Source organism: Zootermopsis nevadensis, unplaced genomic scaffold (genome assembly GCF_977971745.1).
Source record: "Zootermopsis nevadensis isolate Lab colony 2312 unplaced genomic scaffold, Znev_1.0 Znev_ptg000001l, whole genome shotgun sequence".
Lineage (NCBI taxonomy): Eukaryota > Metazoa > Arthropoda > Insecta > Blattodea > Termopsidae > Zootermopsis > Zootermopsis nevadensis.
In genome coordinates, this window is record NW_028259133.1 from 3,200,167 (window position 1) to 3,226,758 (window position 26,592).

A 26,592-nucleotide genomic window follows, 5' to 3' on the forward strand; every position below is an offset into this window, starting at 1 on the left:
CGCCTTTGAAGACGTGTCCTCGGCCTCAGTCTTTGCAAGTCCCTTAAGATGACAGAAGTTATATAATTTTATGGTTTATTTAATCTTCACAAGTCTCGAAGATTCTTTGGTGAATGGTAGTATTATTTACCCGTAATAGTGAATGTGCCTGTTTGTTGTGGGTCCAGTACCTTTGAACCAGAAGTTGTTGCGTAAATTTCCAGAATGCGCGTGTGATTTCAAGTATCTTGTGTTCACAAATATCCTATTGCTTTACAACACTCTACCGAATTGGGTACATGTGGCAACCTGGGAACGTGGTCCGATGCACCCCCCCCCCCCCCCGCCCCGGCCATATAACCCACCGTCAGTGATCGAAGACACCAACGTGACCCCCCCACCCCACCCACCCCGAGACCCAGTTCCCGACGTGTCGAATCCTCCCCCCCTCAGTGGATAAGGGGGTCCCACCAATTCATCAGTCCTGTAGCGGCGTGACACGTAACGGGTCGTGAGTTCCAGTGAGTCGAAAGTCCGTGTGGATGTTCTCATTTGATTCTGTCAAGTTAAGCCGAATATGTCGTAATTGTTCAGGAAAATGGCGAGCCGGCGGAAACAGTTTCTGGTAAGACGAAGACCTCGGAAAGGTAAGACGACGTGGTTTCGGTAAAAATACAGCTAAATAAATTTGGGTACACTTTTATTTTAATTTTTGGTTGCTACGTATTGTGAAACAAGATCACCGGAGAATAATACAAACATGAATGCATCACATCTGTCCATGTTGACTTAGACATGGTTTTGACAACTGCCGCTGTGTGGCGCTAGTGTTCAGTTCAACCGCGCCGAAAGCCCCACGTGCTCCATCATCATACTTCGGTGTGAGATGTAAGCCAGGTGGCATTATAATTATGTTTATTCATTCCCTTGTCACTTTATATTTCTGAACGTTTATCTTTTAGTCTTTATTCCCTTCTCTGCCTTTTTATCGCCTGTCCTTTGCAACGTTTTCTTTATTTGTTTCTCGTTTTGTGTCTGTCTGTACGCATGTAACAAATTTTTGATGGTTGAGCGGAAGTTTGTTAAGTTTTATTACACTGGGGAATTTTACTAAGATTTGTCAACACGTTCCGGTTTCTTCTCTGTACGTTCTGACGTGCCTGAGCGGTGAGTTCCAGCGTCGATGCTCCTAACTGGGGAGTAGGTGAGACGTTCGTAACTGGTTTTTTTTTAAATTCGGGCTGTACGTATTGATTTCTGTGCGCGTGTTTGCTGTTTTGATTTAATTTAATTAAATAAAAATTGTGTTTCCTCACGTGGTACATTTTCGGCCCCGTACTTACCGTACGAGAGAGTCACTTATCTATGACGTATGCATGGGAGTACATTAGTAGACCGAGAAAAGTCGTGCTGCTTCTAATTTGATACAAACTTCACTGCTAATACCTTGTAATACTAGAAATATGAAGTATGAACAATAACAACAAAACAAATAATCGATCTACCTCAGAATGTGTATTCCATATCAGAACAGACATAATATGGTATTCAACCTTTTTTGTTAGCGTACCTCCAGATATAATTTCTCTTCAACTTTGTACCCCAAAGTTGTTGGTGTATAATTCAAGTTATACATAGTATATAATCTACATCTAAAATAAATTAAATAAATTACATTACTGATTATTCAGTGTTTATCATAAAATAATATGTTTTTTTAAATTTCACGTACCCCCTAAGATGTCTTCGCGTACCCCCGGTTGAATACCACTGATTTAGACGTATTAAATCCGCCTCATGCTATAGTTCCCACTTTGGACACCAGATGGTAGCACCTAAGTGTCTACCTCCCGACTTTCATCGTAGGTAAATTTGTTATCACCGGTCGTAGGATATTCAAAAATACGATTTTGAGGTCGTGCAGAATAACACAACCTCCACATAAAATTTAATCCAAATCCATCCAGTGGTTATCGAGTTGAATCGACGGACAGACAGAAAGACACACACGATCCACAATGCACTTCTGCAAAGAACGCTTAAAGACGGTACTACGATCAGCGGGAAGGAACACAAACGTGCTATGTTGCTTGCTATCTGTCATTCGGTCCAAAACTGGATGCAGCTGGCTCAGGATAGAGTCCGGTGGCGGGATTTTGTGAATACGGGGATGAACCTTTGGGTTCTATATAGAAAGTCGGCCATTCTTTGACAAACCGAGTATACAATTGGCTTTTTAAAAACTTTCCTGCGTCGTAGAGTGAGTGAGATGTTAAATAACAACATGGCGGCAGGGCGCATATTGTCTTCAGCTTTATCACGATAAGTAATGAACCATTTTATCGAGGAATAACAAGTTAGGCATAAAGATAAGCTGTAAACAAACGTAACTAAAAGTGATGTAGGCAATGTTATTTGTTGGTTAATAATAGCAAACATATTATAGTAGCCGTAGTTTTGTGAGAATATGAATGTATGCAGTGGGAAAGAATTTTCGCAGAAAGTACAGCGATCTCTGATTCACTTCCTTGATGTCGAGTGTCTTGAGACAGACCGTGGGAAAATGTAGAGATTCCCCCCTCCCCCACCCCGCATCGGTCAGAACACCTTTCACTCTATGCATTGGAACGTGTTCGTCCACCTTGCATACATCTCGGGGTCTCTCATCGCGTGACTTCGTCCGCTCTCTTCGGGCTACGATTGAAACTTATGTTATCAAAACGGCTGTCTTGCGCATGCGCGCGCACCGCATGGCAATTCAAACTGGTCACGCTTCGTACAACGTGGAATATTCCCCGCGTTTGAAACACCAATAACGTGAAACTGTTTGTTGTATTGGATGTGTAATTTGGACAGAACATGGAAGTCTGGAAAAGGAGTGCTTTTAAGCTAACGACATAATGTGAGGCAAAATGTAGTTAGTTTTGGAAAATCGATAGAATCAGCAGAATTTGTCTTGTTTGTAGTCGTGATACAACTTGAGATGGAGATTCTAATATCTTACTTCGGAATTTGAAACAAATGTCTCCTCCTCGTGATTTCTTTCGTTGTATTTGGTGTAGAGATTAAATTATCTTGGTCATATATGTTTATTATTTATGTTAGTGTTATACTTCTCACTATTTATTCCGATTTTATATCGTAGTTTTGAGAATTCTTGACTTGGAAATTTTTCTATAAGTTTATTGTTTCTTGCGGTGTTAAAAGTGATTAAAACTCTATATTTAGAGTTTGCTGCCAAAGGTTAAGACTTATGTTGATCGTGAGAGAAGTAAGCCAACATGGACGCTGTTACAGTGCAAACAAACTTTCTTTCGTAACTTGCACACGTGACGGAGAAAGTAGTTCATCTAGAAAGATTTAGATCTAGGAAAGATATGGATTTAAATGAGTTCACAGATGTTGCAGCTTCACTGAAACACTAGTGTTGAATTCGTCTAGACCAGTGGTATTCAACCTGGGGTACGCGAAGACATCTTAGGGGTTACGTGAAATTTAAAAAAAATATATTATTTTATGATAAACATTGAATAATCAGTAATGTAATTTATTTAATTTATTTTAGATGTAGATTATATACTTTGTATAACTTTAATTACACACCAACAACTTTGGGGGTACAAAGTTGAAGAGAAATTATATCTGGGGGTACGCGAAGACATCGTAGGGGGTACGTGAAATTTAAAAAAAATATATTATTTTATGATAAACATTGAATAATCAGTAATGTAATTTATTTAATTTATTTTAGATGTAGATTATATACTATGTATAACTTGAATTATACACCAACAACTTTGGGGGTACAAAGTTGAAGAGAAATGATATCTGGGGGTACGCGAAGACATCTTAGGGGGTACGTGAAATTTAAAAAAATATTATTTTATGATAAATATTGAATAATCAGTAATGTAATTTATTTAATTTATTTTAGATGTAGATTATATACTATGTATAACTTGAATTATACACCAACAACTTTGGGGATACAAATTTGAAGAGAAATTATATCTGGGGGTACGCGAAGACATCTTAGGGGGTACGTGAAATTTAAAAAAAAAATATTATTTTATGATAAACATTGAATAATCAGTAATGTAATTTATTTAATTTATTTTAGATGTAGATTATATACTTTGTATAACTTTAATTATACACCAACAACTTTGGGGGTACAAAGTTGAAGAGAAATTATATCTGGGGGTACGCGAAGACATCTTAGGGGGTACGTGAAATTTAAAAAAATATTATTTTATGATAAATATTGAATAATCAGTCATGTAATTTATTTAATTTATTTTAGATGTAGATTATATACTATGTATAACTTGAATTATACACCAACAACTTTGGGGATACAAATTTGAAGAGAAATTATATCTGGGGGTACGCGAAGACATCTTAGGGGGTACGTGAAATTTAAAAAAAATATATTATTTTATGATAAACATTGAATAATCAGTAATGTAATTTATTTAATTTATTTTAGATGTAGATTATATACTTTGTATAACTTTAATTACACACCAACAACTTTGGGGGTACAAAGTTGAAGAGAAATTATATCTGGGGGTACGCGAAGACATCTTAGGGGGTACGTGAAATTTTAAAAAAATATATTATTTTACGATAAACACTGAATAATCAGTAATGTAATGTATTTAATTTATTTTAGATGTAGATTATATACTTTGTATAACTTGAATTATACACCAACAACTTTGGGGGTACAAAGTTAAAGAGAAATTATATCTGGGGGTACGCGAACAAAAAAAGTTTGAATACCACTGGTCTAGACACTTAAAATTGAGTTTTAAATTCAGTTTCGGAGAGAAGGCGACGTCAGGAACGGGCTTTGTTCTAGCCGATTCCTGGTCTTTTGCAGATAGTTGAGATGTAAGGTTCTCATGGCGTTAAAATGACTTAAGAAGAAGAAGTATGACGTAGATTATACACTCAATTGCCAAAATTTTCTCGACCTCACACCGATGCCCTGTGCAATGAAGAGTAGTTAAGACATTTTTAATCTTCTACCATTTCAAAACTGTTATGTTTCTCCACACCATTAGAATTAACATTTCATAAGCCACCCCATTCTGAGCCCTTGACATGCTACTTTTTTATGATCGCATCTGGTAGCATTTGAATAATTATAACTCGAAAATTTACAGTTACCTAGTAATTACTTGTGAATTTTAAATGCCTGCTATCTTATAATAGATAAGATTTCTTTCTGAGGAACGCTACATTAAAAATAACGACGAAGTTTTTAGGTGCTATTAGAAAGTTTAGATTAACTTTTCTGTTCTCTTTAGGTGTATCCCCCCCCCCCTTCCTCTCCCCCCCCCCCCAATCGGAATTAATATTTTATCCGCAATTCGCGTTCCCTTGTCTCTGAATTACCCCTCACACGGGCGGGAGGGCTTGGTGTTTGTTGGCTTGTCTCATCTTTTCTCCCTTTAAAATCCGAGCGAAGACTCCATCCTCCCTCAGCGTCTTCAATAATGCATCTTGATCCTCGCGTTAAAGTGATTGCCCTTTCATTTTGAAGTGTTCTTGGTGATGCCTACCTTAGCCACGGGCTGCACCTGTAATGTAGGGATTTATACTGAATGTCCCAGGGGATGGAGGGGTTTTACAAAGAGAAAATCAGGTCCCTGCAACAGATAAACTGATGTTTCTCAGTGTTTGTTATTCACGGGACAATAGAATTATTCCCCTTTGTATCTAATTGTAGGTACGACTATTTAATATATGATTTGAGACTTTCGCGGCGAGTACAATCAATAAAATATTATCTGGAAATCAGCCGCTCCAACTATTTACCGTAGTAAACCGACGTTGCGGGAACCAACTCTGTCCCCGTCATCAGGGTTCTGATGTGACTGGATACCTCGGAAGTCGGTTTACTACGATAACCAGTTAACGCGGCGGATTGCCCGATTCACTATTTAATGCTTGAAAAGTAGGGAAATTCCCTATTGTAATCAGAGGGACAAATTATTAATATTGCTCTCATATCAGTTTTGAGTTCCCGGAATTTTAAGTGTATGTTTTTCTAGTACCTAATACGTTCATGATGAAATGCACGATATATGTTAGCCCGTGGTCTAGTGATTAGAGTCTAGTCTAATTAGTCTTAGTGTATTCTTCGAAAGATTTGTTTCATTTCTTACTAAGAAAAATTTAAAGTGGTCAATATAATGACCACTAGCCACTTGAAACGTGTTATATCTCAATTATACCTCATACATGGTAAATGTCCGACTTAATATTCCTACCAAAAGCCACTGTATGTTGCGTTAGTAAAGGAAGTAATGATGTTCAGATACATAAGTGAAGACATTCTTAGTAGTCTTGATGCCCAGGTTAAAGCTTACTTAAGTGTGTATTCTGTAGATGTTGCCCGCAGAAATCAGGGTTAAATTTGCAGGACTCGTTCAGGTAAATATTTTTGTGTGTGGCATGGAAGCTGTCAGAGGCATTTTTGGTCAGTGTCCAGGAGCTGGATCCTCAATCCTTTGTAAATCGGGCACACGTCAGCGTGCCGAAGGACTGCTGTCGTAGCCATGAGTGGTCACATTCCCGCTGGATCTCCCGAAAACACTCATAAGTGTAATATCGTGCTGTTGCAGGACTCGTGGTAATGTACCATTGAGGAACACTTTAGACCTTGTCCAATTTCCGAGAAGAAAATTACGTTTCCGAGGCTGACTGTGTCTTCAGGTACAATTACGGAATGCCTCTCCTTGGTGGCCACAAAGGAGAAAATGTTCCTTGTCAGAAAGTTTATTGAAAGCTCAGAATACCCCGGCTTATGAACCAAAATGCATAATATTTATCCAGAAAATTGACGTCAAAAGAAGTTTGCCCCAAACCGACTGTAAAGTAGGAACAGGCAAATTCAATACTGACGACGCTGAAATTTCTATGGTGCTGGTACCTTTAATTAAACACGAATGTGATTTGATGTGTTTACGACAATTTTAACTGGTTCTGCCTAAGCGTCTCTCCCTGTGCTGTTTTGTGTCTGCTAAGGGAACATTTGTTTTTGATATTACACCCTCATTTTTTTGTGTGTTAACGTCCATGTTTGAAATTATTTCCTTTGAATATCCATAACACGTAGATAAGCCACTGTGTGGGAGTTGGATAACCCTCCTCACCCCAAAACCCAACCTAACCAAGAGACGTATTTGATTAAATGAATAATTTAATTGGCAGGCGGATTTCGGTTGTTCTTGAGGGGTTGAAAGCTCCAGTTCAGTGCCGGGGTGTGTAGGTAAATTGAAGGGAGTTTGGAACGGGGTGTTGGTTGGAGGGGGGTGAGTAGTAGGCAGTTTCGCAGGAAGGCTAATTTTCTTTGAAGAATCAACAACCGCGGAAGTGGAGCCACAATCTCTTACCGTTTGTGGCATCGCTGTAACCGCCCGTTAAACGTAACGTGAAAGCAAGAAGGTGACAAGTAGCTTTTGCTGTTGATTTGACTGCGATTTCTTTAAATACAAATGTTGGATGTATTCAGCACAACATTAATAACTGCACATTGGGGATGCATACTTAAAAAAAAAAAAAAAAAAGACGACCGGAGTGTAAAGCTGACAGGTCGGTCCAATGAAATGCCGAGATCTTCCATGCGTTTCAGATATTGTGCCGATTAACACGGAAGTATATTGACATTGAATTTAAGAAGGGGATTTATGTGTCAGTTCTGAAGATCAGTTTGTAAGATGGGAATGGAAAATTAAAGTGATCCAGATGTAAGGACCAGCCTTAGACACGAAATGAGTGGCTGACATTGTGTGACTGGACATCTCAGTCGAGTGGTTATGACTTCAGGTTCGTATTCGTGAGGCCACGGTTCAAATCTCTACTCGGAGAAAAGTCATCCTGACAGGCTTTTCGAGGTAGTCCTCGGTCCTTCGAGGCACGACCGTTTCCTTCCATATTCTTTCCGATTATTTACTCTGTCATCCCATCATTCGACGCTGCTTAATATGAAAGCGTCATTAAATAAAACAAGAATATTTCTGTCTTCTGGGTTGTTGCGCTGTGTAGTCTGGTCGATGTTTACCAACGTTTCAGAGATCATACTGCCTCCGTCATCAGGGCGATGAAGATTTATGTCTTCTGGGTTGTTGCGCTGTGTAGTCTGGTAGATGTTTACCAACGTTTCAGAGGTCATACTGCCTCCATCATCAGAGTATGAAGATTTCTGTCTTCTGAGTTGTTGCGCTGTATAGTCTGGTCGATGTTTACCAACGTTTCAGAGGTCATACTGCCTCCGTCATCAGGGCGATGAAGATTTATGTCTTCTGGGTTGTTGCGCTGTGTAGTCTGGTAGATGTTTACCAACGTTTCAGAGGTCATACTGCCTCCATCATCAGAGTATGAAGATTTCTGTCTTCTGGGTTGTTGCGCTGTATAGTCTGGTCGATGTTTACCAACGTTTCAGAGGTCATACTGCCTCCGTCATCAGGGCGATGAAGATTTATGTCTTCTGGGTTGTTGCGCTGTGTAGTCTGGTAGATGTTTACCAACGTTTCAGAGGTCATACTGCCTCCATCATCAGAGTATGAAGATTTCTGTCTTCTGAGTTGTTGCGCTGTATAGTCTGGTCGATGTTTACCAACGTTTCAGAGGTCATACTGCCTCCGTCATCAGGGCGATGAAGATTTATGTCTTCTGGGTTGTTGCGCTGTGTAGTCTGGTAGATGTTTACCAACGTTTCAGAGGTCATACTGCCTCCATCATCAGAGTATGAAGATTTCTGTCTTCTGGGTTGTTGCGCTGTATAGTCTGGTCGATGTTTACCAACGTTTCAGAGGTCATACTGCCTCCGTCATCAGGGCGATGAAGATTTATGTCTTCTGGGTTGTTGCGCTGTGTAGTCTGGTAGATGTTTACCAACGTTTCAGAGGTCATACTGCCTCCATCATCAGAGTATGAAGATTTCTGTCTTCTGGGTTGTTGCGCTGTATAGTCTGGTCGATGTTTACCAACGTTTCAGAGGTCATACTGCCTCCGTCATCAGGGCGATGAAGATTTATGTCTTCTGGGTTGTTGCGCTGTGTAGTCTGGTAGATGTTTACCAACGTTTCAGAGGTCATACTGCCTCCATCATCAGAGTATGAAGATTTCTGTCTTCTGGGTTGTTGCGCTGTGTAGTCTGGTAGATGTTTACCAACGTTTCAGAGGTCATACTGCCTCCATCATCAGGGCGATGAAGATTTCTGTTTTCTGGGTTGTTGGGCTGTGTAGTCTGGTAGATGTTTAACAACGTTTCAGAGGTCATACTGCCTCCATCATCAGGGCGATGAGTATGAAGATTTCTGTCTTCTGGGTTGTTGCGCCGTGTAGTCTGGTCGATGCTTACCAACGTTTCAGAGGTCATACTGCCTCCATCATCAGGGCGATGAGTATGAAGATTTCTGTCTTCTGGATTGTTGCGTTGTGTAGTCTGGTAGATGTTTACCAACGTTTCAGAGGTCATACTGCCTCCATCATCAGGGCGATGAGTATGAAGATTTCTGTCTTCTGGATTGTTGCGTTGTGTAGTCTGGTCGATGTCAACCAACGTTTCAGAGGTCATACTGCCTCCATCATCAGGGCGATGAGTATGAAGATTTCTGCCTTCTGGGTTGTTGCGCTGTGTAGTCTGGTCGATATTTACCTACGTTTCACAGGTCATACTGCCTCCATCATCAGGGACTTTTGGGAATTCGTCTTGCTGTCTTTTCCATTTTCGTCTCCTCTTTTGAAACTGACTTCGTAGAATCTTCGAACGCAATGTGTAATGTATGTACGGCGTCTGTTCTGAAAATCAAACGAAACACAAATACGTTTTATGCCGATACGCGGAACTTACTATTAAACGTTGAAGGGTGTTCATGTACCAGGCCTAACCGCTGTCCGTCAAAGGAATGAACTGATCAATCAATTGCACAGAGACGGACGTTCATGAATGAACCTGCTGGCTTCGTATTGTGAAAGCCCTCGGGTTAACTGAGTAAATATGTGCAACTGTTTCTCATGAAAAACGACGAGAGATTGTTGCTTCACTGCTCTTATTAATATCGCAGAGAGCAGGCATTGATAAATCTCGATTCCAGCTGGTACTCAACATCCGGTATTTTCCTTTAGGTTTGAAGTTCTTTTTTTATTTATCTTACAACTCCTCTGAGTGGCCCGTCTCCAGTGACTCCTGTGTGTGACAATGGATCACCGAAGCTCACTCAGTGCGTCTGGCATACTTTCAGACTTAGAACTTGGCTCCTGACAGAGCTCTCCAAAAATTAAAATGACGACTTAGGCAAAACACGTGGGAAAGAAACAAATATTCTAATCGCATTGCTGTCCGAAGTAGGCGCTAGTTGTAACTGACTCCTTAGAACGCAGTTCTTATTGAGAAACTGGCAGTCGCTTATCTACCCAAGGAATTCCCCTCCTTTAGTGCAACGTTTGTCCACAAGAGGCCGCCACTGACCTCTGTCTTGAGCCATTGTTTTCCGTCTCTCCGTATTTCCTTAAGATACATTTTGATATTGTCTTCCCACCCACAGATAAGTGTTTAGACTGGACTGTTAGGTCTCATCCATGCGTTCTGCATGCCCTGCCAATCTCTTAATTATTTTTATTTACCGAGTTATTTTATTCTGACTGAATCTTATACAACACATGGGCCTGTAATGTAACTTTCTGTGTGTTATATTGACTAGCCAATCACATTGTGTGATCTTAGATATATCGAAATCGATTCTCGAGTGCAGGCGCTGCTCCAACCCATGATTCCAACATCTTCTCTGCACTGGAAATTACGAAACTCTGGTATGGATATTTTTGTACAGACACTCCGTGTCTTTAACCGTGTGAAGACGCACAAAGTTTGAAATTGCGGATAAACCTAGGTCTGCGTTCAAGGAAAACCGCAGATTAAACTTGAAATTCGAGACACGCTGATCGTCCGTCCAAGAAGTCGTATTTTTTAATTAGTGTTCTGTCTGACGGCAGGTCCATATGAACAGGATCCTTCCATCCTTTTCTCGGAATGGGACCTGTTCATATACGTTCTTGGCAGATGATCCAGAAGTGGTTTGCCATTGCCTTCTTCTGTGTGAGAATGGAGTAATTGTTGGGATGCCACGGAGGAAAACTCCGTGTTGCCTAGACCACGGCCTTGCCCAACACAAGTTATAAATTCGGGCACCGCCGGGAATCGAACCCGAGACCCCAGGATTACAAGGCCAGCGTTCTAACCGCTAGACCACCTCATCTTATTATTATTTAGTGTTCTGTCTGACGACAGGTCCATATGAACAGGATCCTTCCATCCTTTTCTCGGACTGGGACCTGTTCATATACGTTCTTGGCAGATGATCCAGAAGTGGTTTGCCATTGCCTTCTTCTGTGTGTGAATGGGATGCCACGGAGAAACCGGGGAAGCCTCCGGAGGAAAACTCCGTGTTGCCTAGACCACGGCCTTGCCCAACACAAGTTATAAAATCGGCTATATCCAAGAAGACGTACCGAATATGAAAGGCCTACCTGCGTGCTGTAACCTAAATGACAAGAGAGGGTCTACGAAAATGCAGCCTAAACATATATTTGAACAAGTTAATGCATTGATACAGGATACAGGATACAGGATACAAGGATACTTTCTGAAAGTGGAATAGGGTTAACCCCTTCTTCATACTTAGTAAGTTTATGCTGAAAGACTTGACTGTTTTATTAAACTTGCTGGTTTCTGGCATGGGTTGTGGATGTTCAGTATCACGCCACAGTTGTCATGATTAAGGGAATTCTTTGAGGGTTTGGGGGGGGGGGGGGGATCCAGCGGAGAAATTCGGGCTGAGTGCGCGGACACTAACCAGATCTTGCTCGATGCGTGCAACAGTGACACACGACATGACCTACGAGTGAGACTCTGCTATCCGAAGAAAACATTCAATCAAGCTGGCGATGTAATTTATTTCGCGGAAACATTTTTCGTATCAAGAGCTTGTTTTGCAGTTGTTTTAATTATATTTTTGTCAGTTAATTTGTTACTTGTTTCAGGGTTAATTATGAAACTCGGTAGACTTAATAAATGCAAGATAGGAAATGTGTAGCCTTTTTGAGTGCATTGAAATCCCAAGGGACTTCCTTATTATTTCTTATCAATGGTAATGTCATCCCGGCTGTCATGGTGTCTAAGGTCGAAGATAACTGTCTTCTGTGTTGTAGCGCCGTGTAGTCTGGTAATAGTTAACCAAAGTTTCTGAGGTCCTTGCTGCCTCCATCGTCAGAGGCCTCACGGCGCTACAACCCAGAAGACAGAAATCTTCATACTCATCGCCCTGATGATGGAGGCAGTATGACCTCTGAAACGTTGGTTAACATCGACCAGACTACACAGCGCAACAACCCAGAAGACAGAAATCTTCATACTCATCGCCCTGATGATGGAGGCAGTATGACCTCTGAAACGTTGGTAAACATCGACCAGACTACACAGCGCAATAACGCAGAAGACGGAAATCTTCATACTCATCGCCCTGATGACGGAGGCAGTATGACCTCTGAAACGTTGGTTAACATCGACCAGACTACACAGCGCAACAACCCAGAAGACAGAAATCTTCATACTTATCGCCCTGATGATGGAGGCAGCAATGACGTCTGAAACGTCGGTAAACATCGACCAGACTACACGGCGCAACAACCCAGAAGACAGAAATCTTCATACTCTGATGACGGAGGCAGTATGACCTCTGAAACGTTGGTAAACATCGACCAGACTACACAGCGCAATAACCCAGAAGACAGAAGTCTTCATACTCATCGCCCTGATGATGGAGGCAGTATGACCTCTGAAACGTTGGTAAACATCGACCAGACTACACAGCGCAATAACCCAGAAGACGGAAATCTTCATACTCACCGCTGTGAGAACCTCAAGTCTTACACGTAAACAAAATTGTTTCGTTCTGTCGTTGGTAATGCTCGTAATATCCGTTCATCACATTCGAGCCACTTTCCTGCTTGATGCAATTGTGGTTATTTAACAACACTTTGAGTTGCGTTGATCAGTTTATAGAGCGTGGAATTCTAACTTTGGTTGTTTAATGAACTGAAAATTTTGGCATAACCGCTTTTCGGACGATATTTGAACCCGGGTCTTTCCCATTGCGAAGGAATGCTTACATTTGGCCGCTAATTCCGGCACTGTTTTGCGATGGCCGCTACCCGGTTGACTAAACGTAAAATAGTAGGACAGTCACTAACAGCATATTAGGTCCAATATTAACTAAAGGAAATGGAAATTAAATGAACTTCGTAAGAAAAAAGACTTATCTAAATTGATTATCGACAATAGGCAATGTCAAACCATGATGATGGCTTCTACTTGTGTGGAGTTGAGGCGGTCGTAGGCGTACGCGGAAACTGCTAAGTTATGTGCAGAAATATCTTCTGCACCTAATTTTTTATCCGGTGACCTGGTAGCTAACGCAGCTTAAAGTGAAATCTGCGTCATAACAGTAATAATTTGGAGTTCAAGAGGAAGTGAGCGAAATGATACACTCGTGTCGTAGTCAGCTTCTCTGCGGACTTTACCACACCCTCGGTATTTCGGAATACATGAGAGTCTGATGTTATCTGGCAAGTATTTATGTACCAGTGAAGCTTTTAGCGTTTCCATCGAGCATCCACATCAACTGTTCACGGTCCCTAATATTAAATGAGGCCTTCGGTTTTTCAGTTTTAACGATCATGGAAGATGTTTCTGTAATCCCGCCTTCTCTCAGCCAGCGCTGGCGTTGTTTTTATGAAACTTCAAAGAAACTCATTTCTTAATATTCGCTCGGCGAGGAAACATTCTTTGCTTAAGGAATTATGACCGTTTCTCTGCTTTATAAACCGTGTTAAAACGCATCCTTATTCCTTGAACGTAGCTTCAGTTGTGGTTGAGATGCTTTCGTAAGCTTTTGCCTGCTTGTAGGTGATTTAGTATCAATTTATAAGCTTGTTATAAAAATATCCTTATTAAGCGATGTTTTTCGTCGTGTTCTTTTGTAGATCGGAACGTGGATGGCAGTCGGTGTTTCGGTGTCATGTACACTGTGTTCTCACTGTACAGTACGCTCACAAATAAGTCTACAAATGTAATTGTATTAGCACGTGTTAAATGTGTGTTTACGATTCGCCGAAAAATTAACCCAGTGTTAAAATGCGTGATACGTTGTCACAGTTGAACATTTGTAATTAAAATTTATGTAAAAAGCGTATGAAGTAATTTGTTGGACATATATTAATCGTATTTTCAGGTTTTTTGACGGCTTCACAGGAGTATTTTCGTGTGTTCGTTTTGACAGCTGATTATATTACCCAGATGGTCTTCAGCTGCTCGACGTATACGCAATGATTTCGGGTTTGAACTCCAATATCGATGGCCTTGGGCGTTTTTCACTGTGCTCTGACTTCCGATATGTGAGCCCTACCGAATCGCCGAATCTGAATTTAACTTGAATTTTGACGGAAATTAAAACCCCGGTTTTTGAGCGTCCTTCGTTGCGAGATACGCGACTGTCTTGTGGGGGAATCGACTTTAGCCCGGAAGTAGCCGAAGGATTTAGTTCGAACAAATTCTCCTTTAAAGTTACTTGATAGCCAAACAGAAAAAAGCGCCGATATAATCAAACATTTTCTTCTACTCGAAGGATAAGATTCTTCTTGAGAAGCTGATAGTCGCGGAAGGAACGTAAACGCGCAGGACATTGTAGTCCTGTGAAATGACGCGTGTAACCAAGGACTCAGGACTTAAGGAACTCTGAGAAATCAGTTCTGATTCAGAAGAGGTCATGGTACCTGATCTTCCTTACCTGAAGGCTCAGGAGACGAATACTAGGTCTGCTTCCATTGGTGGACGGCGACAGGTGTCGGCGAGCCTCCTGACCAAAGGATGGGGAACCACTTTGTGTGCTGTAAGCAACCAATCAGCTGAGTTTTGGTTGGTGGCGAGCCACGTGACGGGAGGTCCAGTAGGTGTATTCTTTACCAGAGACCACTCAGGTGTAACATTTGCTTTCACCTGCTGTAGGATCTGAAATATGATGATGTGTTCATCGTTAAGTAAGGCTGGCTGTGGATTTATATTGGATTTCTGCCTTCGATTTCTGGTGTGGTTATTTAGGAACGTGTACTTAATTTCTTAGCGTATAAGAGAAAAATTCTCTTTACGTCGTGAAGTTGGGTGTTCATCGGTGTTACATGCACCGCACATAAACTTTTTAATGTTCATCGCCCTGATGACGGAGGCAGTATGACCTCCGAAACGTCGGTAAACATCTACCAGACTATACAGCGCAACAACCCAGAAGACAGAAATCTTCATCGCCCTGATGATGGAGGCAGTATGACCTCTGAAACGTTGGTTAACATCGACCAGACTACACAGCGCAACAACCCAGAAGTCAGAAATCTTCATACTCTGATGATGGAGGCAGTATGACCTCTGAAACGTTGGTTAACATCGACCAGACTACACAGCGCAACAACCCAGAAGACAGAAATCTTCATACTCTGATGACGGAGGCAGTATGACCTCCGAAACGTTGGTTAACATCTTCCAGACTACACAGCGCAACAACCCAGAAGACAGAAATCTTCATACTCATCGCCCTGATGATGGAGGCAGTATGACCTCTGAAACGTCGGTAAACATCGACCAGACTACACGACGCAACAACCCAGGATATATTTTCTTACAGTACCCTTCAGTATAAACGTTTGTTTTCTAGTGAGTGTTTTAAATTTACATCCTGTTCGCATAAACGCGAATCGAATCCATTTTTGGAAAGATGTGTTTTGCATGAAGCATATTTTGGTGTTTCGTTTTGTAGCTAAGAACGCTGATTGGTACAGAATATGGCTGTTGCTTTGTGTAGCCTGGTAGTAGTTTACCGACGTTTCGTAGGTGCTTACTGCATCCATCATCAGGACGATAAGAAGGTAACTTCTTCACATCTGCGTTTGAAATGTGTTGAGATTTCTTTCAGACCAGCCGAAATTTGGTCACAGGTTTGAGCGTCGTTTCTGTTGAAATGCCATTTGATCAATTCCTCACACGTGGTAAATGCTCTTTCATTGTAACTTGTATGTCTGGAAAATGTTCCACTGTGTCACATATTTGATTCTCAAATTCATTCAGTGTCGGAAGGCAGTCCGTAACATTTCTTTCAACGCCCCCTCCAAAACTCTACTTGCGTTAAGGACTGAGTTATTTTACGTGCCGAGATAACTTGATGGTCGCTTGTGGTTATGATATGTATAGTTCATTTATTTATTTATTTATTTATTTCTGGAATTTCCTGTGGGATATGCCAACCCTGGGAGTCACACATCTTTACACAGACTTGTCGAAAGCTAGACGTAATGGTCGACGTTGATTAACAAAATTCCTGAACGCCGTTTGAGTGCTTGAATTAAACGCCTGTCTCCGGATGACCACTGACCTTCGCGTAAGTAGTGCACCAAGAATCTTAAATTCTGCGGGTTTTTTATTTCATAATTTGAAAATTTTTACAACGTTTTCGATTCGTTTGGAACCTTTTTTCCACGGAAAAGGTTTGACTATCAAAGATAAGGTTTCTGATGTTGCATTCTGATGCATTAGTTTGACGTCTTTAATAAATCCACTCAATTTCCCAACCTCCTATAATGCTCTATCTTTGCAAACATGAACGCATTGTTTCCGTCTAAGACCCTTTTCAACCATGTGTAGTTAAATTAGACTAAAAATGTCGTCTTCTGTTACATGAGTAGGCGAAGGTTTGCACATGAGCATTCAATCAAAAATTAAAACGAGTAGGCGACGTAATTGTATTCACCGCCATGATATAATCCATGCAATTTCGTATTACAACTCATGCCGACGAAACTTGAATTTTGAAGTCTAACTTCCTTGATAGTCCTTAAGTGATTTTCTCGAAACTTTATCTTCTGTGCATGGTTTGATTCAGTTTCCAGCCAACTGAATGTATCTCTCACTCCAGCGAGCTCACTTGTGTGTCACGTATTTCCGTCTTCACCTTTTATGGCTCACGTCAGGTTAGTTTCGTAATGTTCTAGTCCATCACATTTACATTTAAGAGACGCGGTAAGACTGTGTTTGCAATTAAAATGCTTTGTACATAAATACCGTTCATAAGGTAGTATATTTGCGTCATATTTTGAATTAGGTTAATATTTTAATATTTTCCGTCAAATCACAATTTTTAATAAGATAATAAAATATTTAAAATATCATTTCACGTTCCGCATCGAATGATCGATTTACAAATTGGAACGTCTCTTACGACATGTTTCGGTTATATTTAACCGTCCTCAGGTATAAATTAGATTGGTAAATTTAAAACTCGAATTACAATCATAAACTGCATAACATTGTAAATGATTTTAATTCGAGTTTTAAATTTTACCAATCTAATTTATACCTGAGGACGGTTAAATATAACCGAAACATGTCGTAAGAGACGTTCCAATTTGTAAATCGATCATTCGATGCGGAACGTGAAATGATATTTTAAATATTTTATATTTTATTATCTTATTAAAAATTGTGATTTGACGGAAAATATTAAAATATTAACCTAATTCACAATATGACGCAAATATACTACCTACATTATCATGTCACCTGCTTAAAATTTCGCCTTTAATAACCTTAAATATGTCACGTGACTTATGTGACTGTGTCATGGAGTTTCATATGCGACATTTTTCCATTGATTTTTATTAAAACCGAGTTGTTGTTGGACGACACTAGGCCATATCCTTGTATTTTATACACAATTTGAATTCTTACATTTTATCTACGTGTTCAAAAGCTGCTATATGTAAACTATATCTAAGCTTAGATTATTATTATTATTATTATTTAGTGTTCTGTCTGACGACAGGTCCATATGAACAGGATCCTTCCATCCTTTTCTCGGACTGGGACCTGTTCATATACGTTCTTGGCAGATGATCCAGAAGTGGTTTGCCATTGCCTTCTTCTGTGTGTGAATGGAGTAATTGTTGGGATGCCACGGAGAAACCGGGGAAGCCCCCGGAGGAAAACTCCGTGTTGCCTAGACCACGGCCTTTTCCCAACACAAGTTATAAATTCGGGCACCGCCGGGAATCGAACCCGAGACCCCAGGAATACAAAGGCCAGCGTTCTAACCGGTAGACCACCGTGGCTATTAGAATCCTGCTATTTATTTATTTTTTGGTCATGATAAGAAGCCAATGGAGAAAAGAAGTATTTGGTACTGTGAAAAGGCCTTTTATGTTGTAAGGTAAAATACAACACAAACTTGTTTTTTATTGTTTTTCATTAGGTTAGGTTATGTTGCGTTACGTTAGAATATCAATTTGCGGTAGCCAAAATTCGGATACAAAACAGAGTTTATTCGTCTGCTGGATGTTTTATTCTAGTGCAGCTACATGTTTGTGTGATGTTTTAATTTCTGTCAACACGCCGTTGTATGCAAATCAACGAAGTCATGTAAACGAGCCGGGTTGGAGGTGGGGGTGTGTTGGTCTACACATAAATAGGACGTGACGAGCCCATATACACACATGTGAGAGTTACAATAATTTATGTTTTTAAGTGTGTGTGTGTTTGAGGGGGGGGGGGGAACATCCCCTACCCAACCTGTTACCAGTAACCATTTCTCTAGGTAACATGATAGTGTAACACAGAGGGTTTTTGAATGAAACATGAGAAACAATTTTATGGTTCCCTGTATTTCTACTCGTGACCTCTCTGACTATTCTCAAACAAGTTGTTATGTATTTGGAACAATATAATAGATACAGGTTTTTTTTTTATGTAGACATTTTATGGAAAATAGAAAGTGTTGTTCGTGTTATACCGGCATTACCATACGAAGAACACGAAAAATCTACGCTTTCTAGTACGGATAAGAAGGGCTTAAGTTCGAAGTATGTTAAAAATGAGTTTAAAATATTTTTAGGCGAGGTTTTATTAAATTGCGTGTACAAGACGCTTTGTAGTGATGTTTATTACGATTTTTTTAACATGTAAACAAACAGCCCTCCGTACACTCAGTTATCATCACTGTATGTTCACGTATTTGATTTCATCGTAATTAACATCTATAGGCAATTTTATCTGCCTTGTTCAGCTGTTCCTGGATAGTTCAGACAGCTGGACAGCCCGGGTTTGATTTCCGGGATATTTCTTTTCGCCGTCACGTTTAGACAAGCTCTGAGGTCAAACTAATCTTTAAAACAAGGAACTGTTTCCTCGGGGACCTTACCTCACCTCAGTTTAGAGACGAAGTCTGGAATACTAGGGGTTTCATAACCCATCGATTCTTTGTGACTTCATGGCTTGACACTATGAAACAAGCGGAATTTTTAGTTTTAACACCGCGATCGTATAATATGTTTATGAGATGATAAAGTTGCGTCATATTGTGATAAATATATATTTGTTTAAATCTTGTCGGTCTAATCACAATAAAATTCCTATTAAATATTAAAATATTACTATAATTAACATTTAAATATTTAAAATATATTAAATGATATTCTCTATCGAAATGTTCGATTTACATTAGAACATCACTTTTTTACACGACATGTTTCAGTTCTAAAAGAACCATCTTCAGGTGTATAAAATTATATAAACTTAAATATATATATATATAAACTTCAATTTTAAGAAATTATATTTAAGTTTATATAATTTTATACACCTGAAGATGGTTCTTTTAGAACTGAAACATGTCGTGTAAAAAATGGTTCTCATTGACAGGTGATCCTCCACCTAACTTAATGTAATTAATCTTTAACCTAACCCTTCACACTTCATCCTTGAAGATGGAGGCAGTTTAACCTTTCGAAACGTGATGTACAACCGGAATATTACAATCTAAACTCACGCTGTTGTAAGAACTCGTGATTCTTTTTGATTCCTTGGCTTACAACTCATATGAAGAGTTTTTTTTGTTTGAAATCTCATTTTTGTTGAAAGATTTCAACAACATGGAGACCTGATTGAAGGTGTTGAAATATTCTTGATCATCTGGCAGAGTCTCGCGTGACTTTACCGTGCTTTTAGTCGAAAATGACTAGAATATAAGCTCGGTTAAATTCGGTCATTAACAGTGTTGCAGATTTAAGGAACCGTTTGCGTGATCCACCATAGGAACATGGACGTGCGGTGTGTAACGTGGACTCCCGAATGGCCGACCAGCTGTGGAACGGGGCGAGATCGTGGTTAAAACACGGATTTCTCCGTGTTTGGGCACGTGTTACACGCAAAGCGATGCTCATACTTTTTCTGCTTTGCATAACGTTAACGGTGGACATGCAGTTCGGTTCTGTACCTATTTGAAGAGACGGGGCAGAGTACCAATGTGTCACTAGTGGAATTTGTTAACAGTGCTGCCATCATGTGTGCGAGCGCCGTGCATGTGAAAGTATGGGGCGAGTAACTGCGTTTGGTTGGCAATGAGATTTATGTATTTTAGTATTTTATATTTAATTAACGAAATAAATGTTGATACTTAAATAATAATAAAGTCTGTGTCCTGAATTCTATGAGACGATTAGGTTCCGCACAGGTTGGTAGCAGTGCGGACCAGAGATTTTAATAGAATACCCTGCGTAAAGATGTATGTACTCTTTGGAATGCGCACATTTTCCAAATGTTGTTTTGTTATTTTCTATTTAATTTTTTTGTGTTAAATACTTTTGATACAGATTAAATTTATAATCTCACTGATTCAAGTCACGCATCCCGCTAGGGACATATTATAAATATTTTTATTTAAATTTTTTGTTATGAACTTATCATTTCTAGGCGTACGACGTGTTATTTGTACGTTCAGTGACAATCATGTAAGCCCATGCACATATAAATATTACAGTGTCTTACAATATGTTTTAATAAAACTATTTTCCCATCTTCATTTATCAGAACACCCTTTCTATTACTTAAACTATAATTTTCTGTCAGTAACTGGTCACTTATCAGTTCCTCTCTGCGCATTGTAACTACGTATTTTGTCCAAAATCTGCTGGCTACGCTGATAGTGCGCTGATTGTCCCTCTTTTGTGGAACTTCCAAATTCTCATAGAATAGTTAAAGGAATTGATTGAACGTTCATTCTATATGAGGGCTGATGTTGGGATCATCGCATTTATCCTCAGTTGGCGCATGCACATTCTGGACAATGTCACAAGAATTTCCTCTTAAATTTGCATCCTGTACCCTATCGCTAACAAACTGTAGCCTCCTAATCGCCGGTTGGTTTCCTTGCGTACGGGAAGGTCTGTCCCAAATCGATAATCAACATTCAAATTTCAAAAAAAAATTTCATTGGTTTAGTGCAGACCTCGTCCTACCCAATCTTGTGTACTCTCACTAGCTCATATTTTTTTTATAATTGTCTGAAGTGTGCTGTTTTCAAAGAACCAGACCATCAGAACCTTCCGACATTCCAAATTTTAAATCTGAAGCCCGTTTTCCGTCGCTTAAGTACCTAAAAATATCCCGCCCAGGTTATAGACCTTGTAGATCTGTAACATTACGAGGTGCGATCGAAAGGTTTCCAGACTGCGCGTATAAAAACCCGTACACTTATCTCAGGTATTAAATTCATCCATCACCCTCGAAGTAGTTCCCCTGGGAGTGAACACAACGATCCCAGCGCCGCTGCCAAGCCTGGAAGCATCCCTGGAAATCTTTCTTTGTCAGCCTGTCAAGCACCATCTGCGATTCTGCCTGAATCTCTTCTATCGTCTCAAATCTCCTTCCCTTTAGCTGAATTTTCATCTTTGGGAAGAGGAAGAAGTCACACGGCGAATAAGGAGGGTGCGGGATGACGGCCATGGTGGCGGCAGAAGCTCGTACTACATCCGGTTCGCCCTCTATTGACACAGTCTTGAAACTTTCCGATCGCACCTCGTATTTAATATGATGTTTGCAACCCGCCCAACCGCCAAGCTGGAAGACCACTCCTTGTCGGCTGTCCGCGACTGTTAATGCGATATATTCGCAGCTGCGTTGCATATCTGCAGCCCGTCCCCTCCGACCACGACCCGAGGATCGCGATGTCGTGGTGACATGTGACCAGCTGAACCTGTTCGTCCAACTACCGAACGTAAAACGAATCGGTGTATTACTTCGAAGCGATTCACAGGGGCATTATTCAGTTAACGTCATTCGTTTTTCGGCCAGAGATAATAGAGGAATGGACGATTTACCTTAGGGCCAACCAAAGGTCCCAGTACCGGACGGAATGCGATTTCTTGGAATCGTTCGGGAACTTTATCTCATATTCACTGTGACTGACCCTTTCACTTTTCTTTCTAGTTTTACTGTATGTTATATTGTTCTTAAACCACTCTCCGCCGTCCCCCTTTACACATGGCACTGTTTTGATAATTCAAGTGTTTTGTGTTTCCTGCGTTCATGTTAATGGAAACTTTTATTGTCGTTGTGACAGCAATTTCCCCCCCCCTCCCCCCCTCTTTCCACGGTCCTTATGCCTTTAATCACGACCCTTCAACAATAATTAACCCGAATGGTCCATAGTAGTTCTTGAAACGTATTTAACCTCTGTACATTTGGTTATTTACCTCTCCCCCCCCCCCCTCTCCAGCCTCTAATTTCTATTCATTTTCCACCAATTACATGTGACGGTGCGTTCTAAATCTGTACCAATGAAAATATTGCATTGAAAGTCCTAATATTTGTCCACATCTGCATCATGCGGTCCGTATATTTGGGTTTTGCATCAAATAAACAAAAGAATTACTTACTAACAAAGGCTTTATAGTCGATCTCTATGACACTTTAGGATTGAATCCTTATATTTTCATAAAAAAAATAAATGCAGAACACGGTGGAGAAATTATCACCATTTCCAACCTGTGTTCGTAAGATAGGACAGGGTCCGGTGGAGGGCTTTGGTTAATTCGGTGATGAACCTTCGGGTTCCGTAAGCCATCTGGTTGGTTGGGTCCACTATTTGGGAAGCCTGAGGGGAAGAGACCTCTGGGGAGACCTAGACGTAGATGGGAGGATAATGTCAGGAGGGATCTATGGGAGATAGGATTTGAAGGAGACTGGATTTTGTTGGCCCAGGACAGGGTCCGGTAGAGGGCTTTGGTTAATTCGGTGATGAACCTTCGGGTTCCGTATGCCATCTGGTTGGTTTGGTCCACTATTTGGGAAGCCTGAGAGGAAGAGACCTCTGGGGAGACCTAGACGTAGATGGGAGGATAATCTCAGGCGGGATCTATGGGAGATAGGAGTTGAAGGAGACTGGGTTTTGTTGGCCCAGGACAGGGTCCGGTGGAGGGCTTTGGTTAATTCGGTGATGAACCTTCGGATTCGGTAAGCCATCTAGTTAGTTCGTAAGACAGCTGACAGCTATGTAGAGCCAGCTGGCATACACTGAACAGCTGGTTACAATAAAATTATTAATACTCCTTGTACATCCTCAATCGTCTGTCAGTCACGTAGAAAGCGCGTGGTATGATCAGCTGTTTTGTCAAACGGTCCATTTCCTTCAAGATGTCTGCTGATATTTTGAAGTTTCGGGTAGAAATACCGTAGACTAGTTTGGCCTTCGTAATGTTTTGATGAAAATGCAACTCATCCTTGAAACGAAGAAACATTAAGGTGATTTGTAGAGAACTTTGAAATAAATTGCATCTGATCTTAATATGTCTGGTAGAAGTTTGCCGACGTTTCACAGGTGCTTTCTGCCGCCTTCATCAGGGTGATGAATAAGCCGCGCGTGAGGGATTTCTCCCTTCGGCAGACATCTAGCAGACCTTTTCAAGGGGATTTATTCAGTTTTACTGTGGAACAGATGACCGACTCTGCCAATTCTATTGCACGCCCTAAGTATTTAAGCTATATTATTTCTGTCATTGGCCTTTGTTTTCAGAGTGTTTAAGTTCAAATGATTGTGTAGAACTTCATAAAAGGCCTTTTCTCAGTACCAAATACTTCTTTTTCTGCATTGGCTTCTTATCATGATCAAAAAATAAATAAATAGCAGGATTCTAATAGCCACGGTGGTCTACCGGTTAGAACGCTGGCCTTTGTATTCCTGCGGTCTCGGGTTCGATTCCCGGCGGTGCCCGAATTTATAACTTGTGTTGGGCAAGGCCGTGGTCTAGGCAACACGGAGTTTTCCTCCGTGGCATCCCAACAATTACTCCATTCACACACAGAAGAAGGCAATGGCAAACCACTTCTGGATCATCTGCCAAGAACGTATATGAACAGGTCCCAGTCCGAGAAAAGGATGGAAGGATCCTGTTCATATGGACCTGGACCTGTCGTCAGACAGAACACTAAATAAATAAATAGCAGGATTCTGTAGCTTACAAATAGCTTATATATATTCAGACACTCGAAGGAATTCTGCAGATTATGTAGACAATGACCTATGACGAACTAAAGTAAAACGATCTCCACATGCCGTTCTGTTGTCACATTACTTAGCGTTGAACAGTCGTGAGGGTCGAACGTAGTGCAGCTGCTAATTGCGTCACAGTCGTTTGACGTGTGAGGGGATGTGCAATTTCAAATTCGCTAAGAATGTGATGGGTGTCCGTGCAGTGGAAATTTCAGAGAGACGCTTACTTTGTGACTATTTGAGGTGTGATGCTGTCTGCCTTTCACTAACATAACGAATTAAATTTCAGAAGTGAAAGTTCGTAATTACGTATTTTATTTCATGCATAATTATTTTTTTACAGTTTTACACATCCATAGCTTGTAACTGTTGTTGATTTGAAATGCCTAAGCGAAGAACATTTTTCTCTCGCGACGGACAGCAATAGGCCCATAGCTGAGAAGTGAAATAGCCTTTATGATAAAATTAAAGTAAATTTTTGAAGTCACGGAGACACAATGAAGGTCTATGCGAAATTGAATGTCGCAGATAAGAGTAAAAATAACGCGCTGAGGGTAAGACGGGGGGTGGATCCAGGGAGGATAAGATGTCCCACGTTTCGCCCCCTTATAACATAAATTGAATTTCAAATAAGTTGAAGATAAAATTCAAATATGACCAACGCATACACAGTTTCTTGTGCTTTTTAACACAAAACATTGGAAATATATGATAAATATGACGTTGCTTATTCGTAGTCTTTTGAGCGTGTGCAGGAATGTAAAGTCACCAGTACTTATCTTCAAGGAAAATAATAGGACGTGGCTATAATATAGAAACTCTGATTTATGAGAGACGTAGATACACGAGAGTATGGCAGGGGTGTAACAATTTTTTTTAAAAAAAAATTGAAACAGATTTTTTATTATACCTGGTTCATTTATAAATAACTGATGAAATTGAGGTCGGAATATGTTTGTTCCTGTGTGAGACATCAGTGTTTAGAAAATAAATGTCTTTGTTGAGGGTTACAAGAAACGAAATACACAATACCATGGCCAGTTCTGTCTGAGCTGTCTGCCTAATGCAAATAGCAGACCTCGGAGGTTCAACGTCGAAAAGAAGTTACAGTGTATCCACATTTCCGGAGAATTTGACATAAATACGTCTCTGTATTTAAATTATATTTACGTCTCTGCCACGGTGTTCTAGCTGTTAGAACGCTGGCCTTGTAATCCTGGGGTCTCGGGTTCGATTCCCGGCGGTGCCCGAATTTATAACTTGTGTTGGGCAAGTCCGTGGTCTAGGCAACACGGAGTTTTCCTCCGTGGCATCCCAACAATTACTCCATTCACACACAGAAGAAGGCAATGGCAAACCACTTCTGGATCATCTGCCAAGAACGTATATGAACAGGTCCCAGTCCGAGAAAAGGATGGAAGGATCCTGTTCATATGGACCTGTCGTCAGACAGAACAATAAATAAATAAATAATGGCCACGGTGGTCTAGCGGTTGGAACGCTGGCCTTGTAATCCTGGGGTCTCGGGTTCGATTCCCGGCGGTGCCCGAATTTATAACACTTTTTTACGGAATGACCCTTCCATATAGACGTATTTACGTCAAAAAACACGTCATTTGACACTCCCATCCACTTTCGATATTTATAGCCTGTCTCCCCTAATGTCGTCTTCATATATCTAAGTCGCAAGTGGACTTTTCTCAAGATTGCACAATCATTTTTGCACTCGTCAGATTCTGGATTTCCACAGCGGAAATGTGACCCGGAACGTTTCGCGATGTGACACATTCTGCGAACATTAATTGAACTTTTCTGCGCGCTCGTGATTGGCATTTTAATTAGTTTGCATCGACGAGAGCTGTGTCACCCCTTGCTTCTGCATCTGAAGCTGCCCGCATAGCACAGTTACCATATGAGCGCACAGAGAAATACGAAATACCGCGGAGCTACGCTGAATCACAAAGCTGTGCATCTGTTACACTGACCAGCTTCAAGGAAAGTGTGCGAGATGAGACAACGCTGCTCTGAACAGAACATTGGATCTCAGGAAAGGTGAGCGATCCTTTGTGATGCTGTAACATGTGGGAATGTAGTCAGGCCATGATGGGTTGGGGGGAGTGGGAGGATGGTTAGCCATTGGTCAGGGAGTCACTCAGGCGGGCAGCCCCGTGTTACA

General features: G+C 40.7%; 1 protein-coding gene across 1 annotated transcript in view; it reads left to right on the forward strand.

Moving 5' to 3' along the window:
* The first annotated feature begins 562 nt into the window (after positions 1-562).
* Positions 563-26,592, forward strand: part of zfh1 (Zn finger homeodomain 1) — a 651,615-nt gene continuing 625,585 nt past the window's right edge. Inside the window, exon 1 of the mRNA XM_087349799.1 lies at positions 563-626. Within this exon, the coding sequence (XP_087205925.1) occupies positions 578-626 (49 nt within the window). The 5' untranslated portion in view covers positions 563-577. The remainder of the gene's footprint in view (positions 627-26,592) is intronic.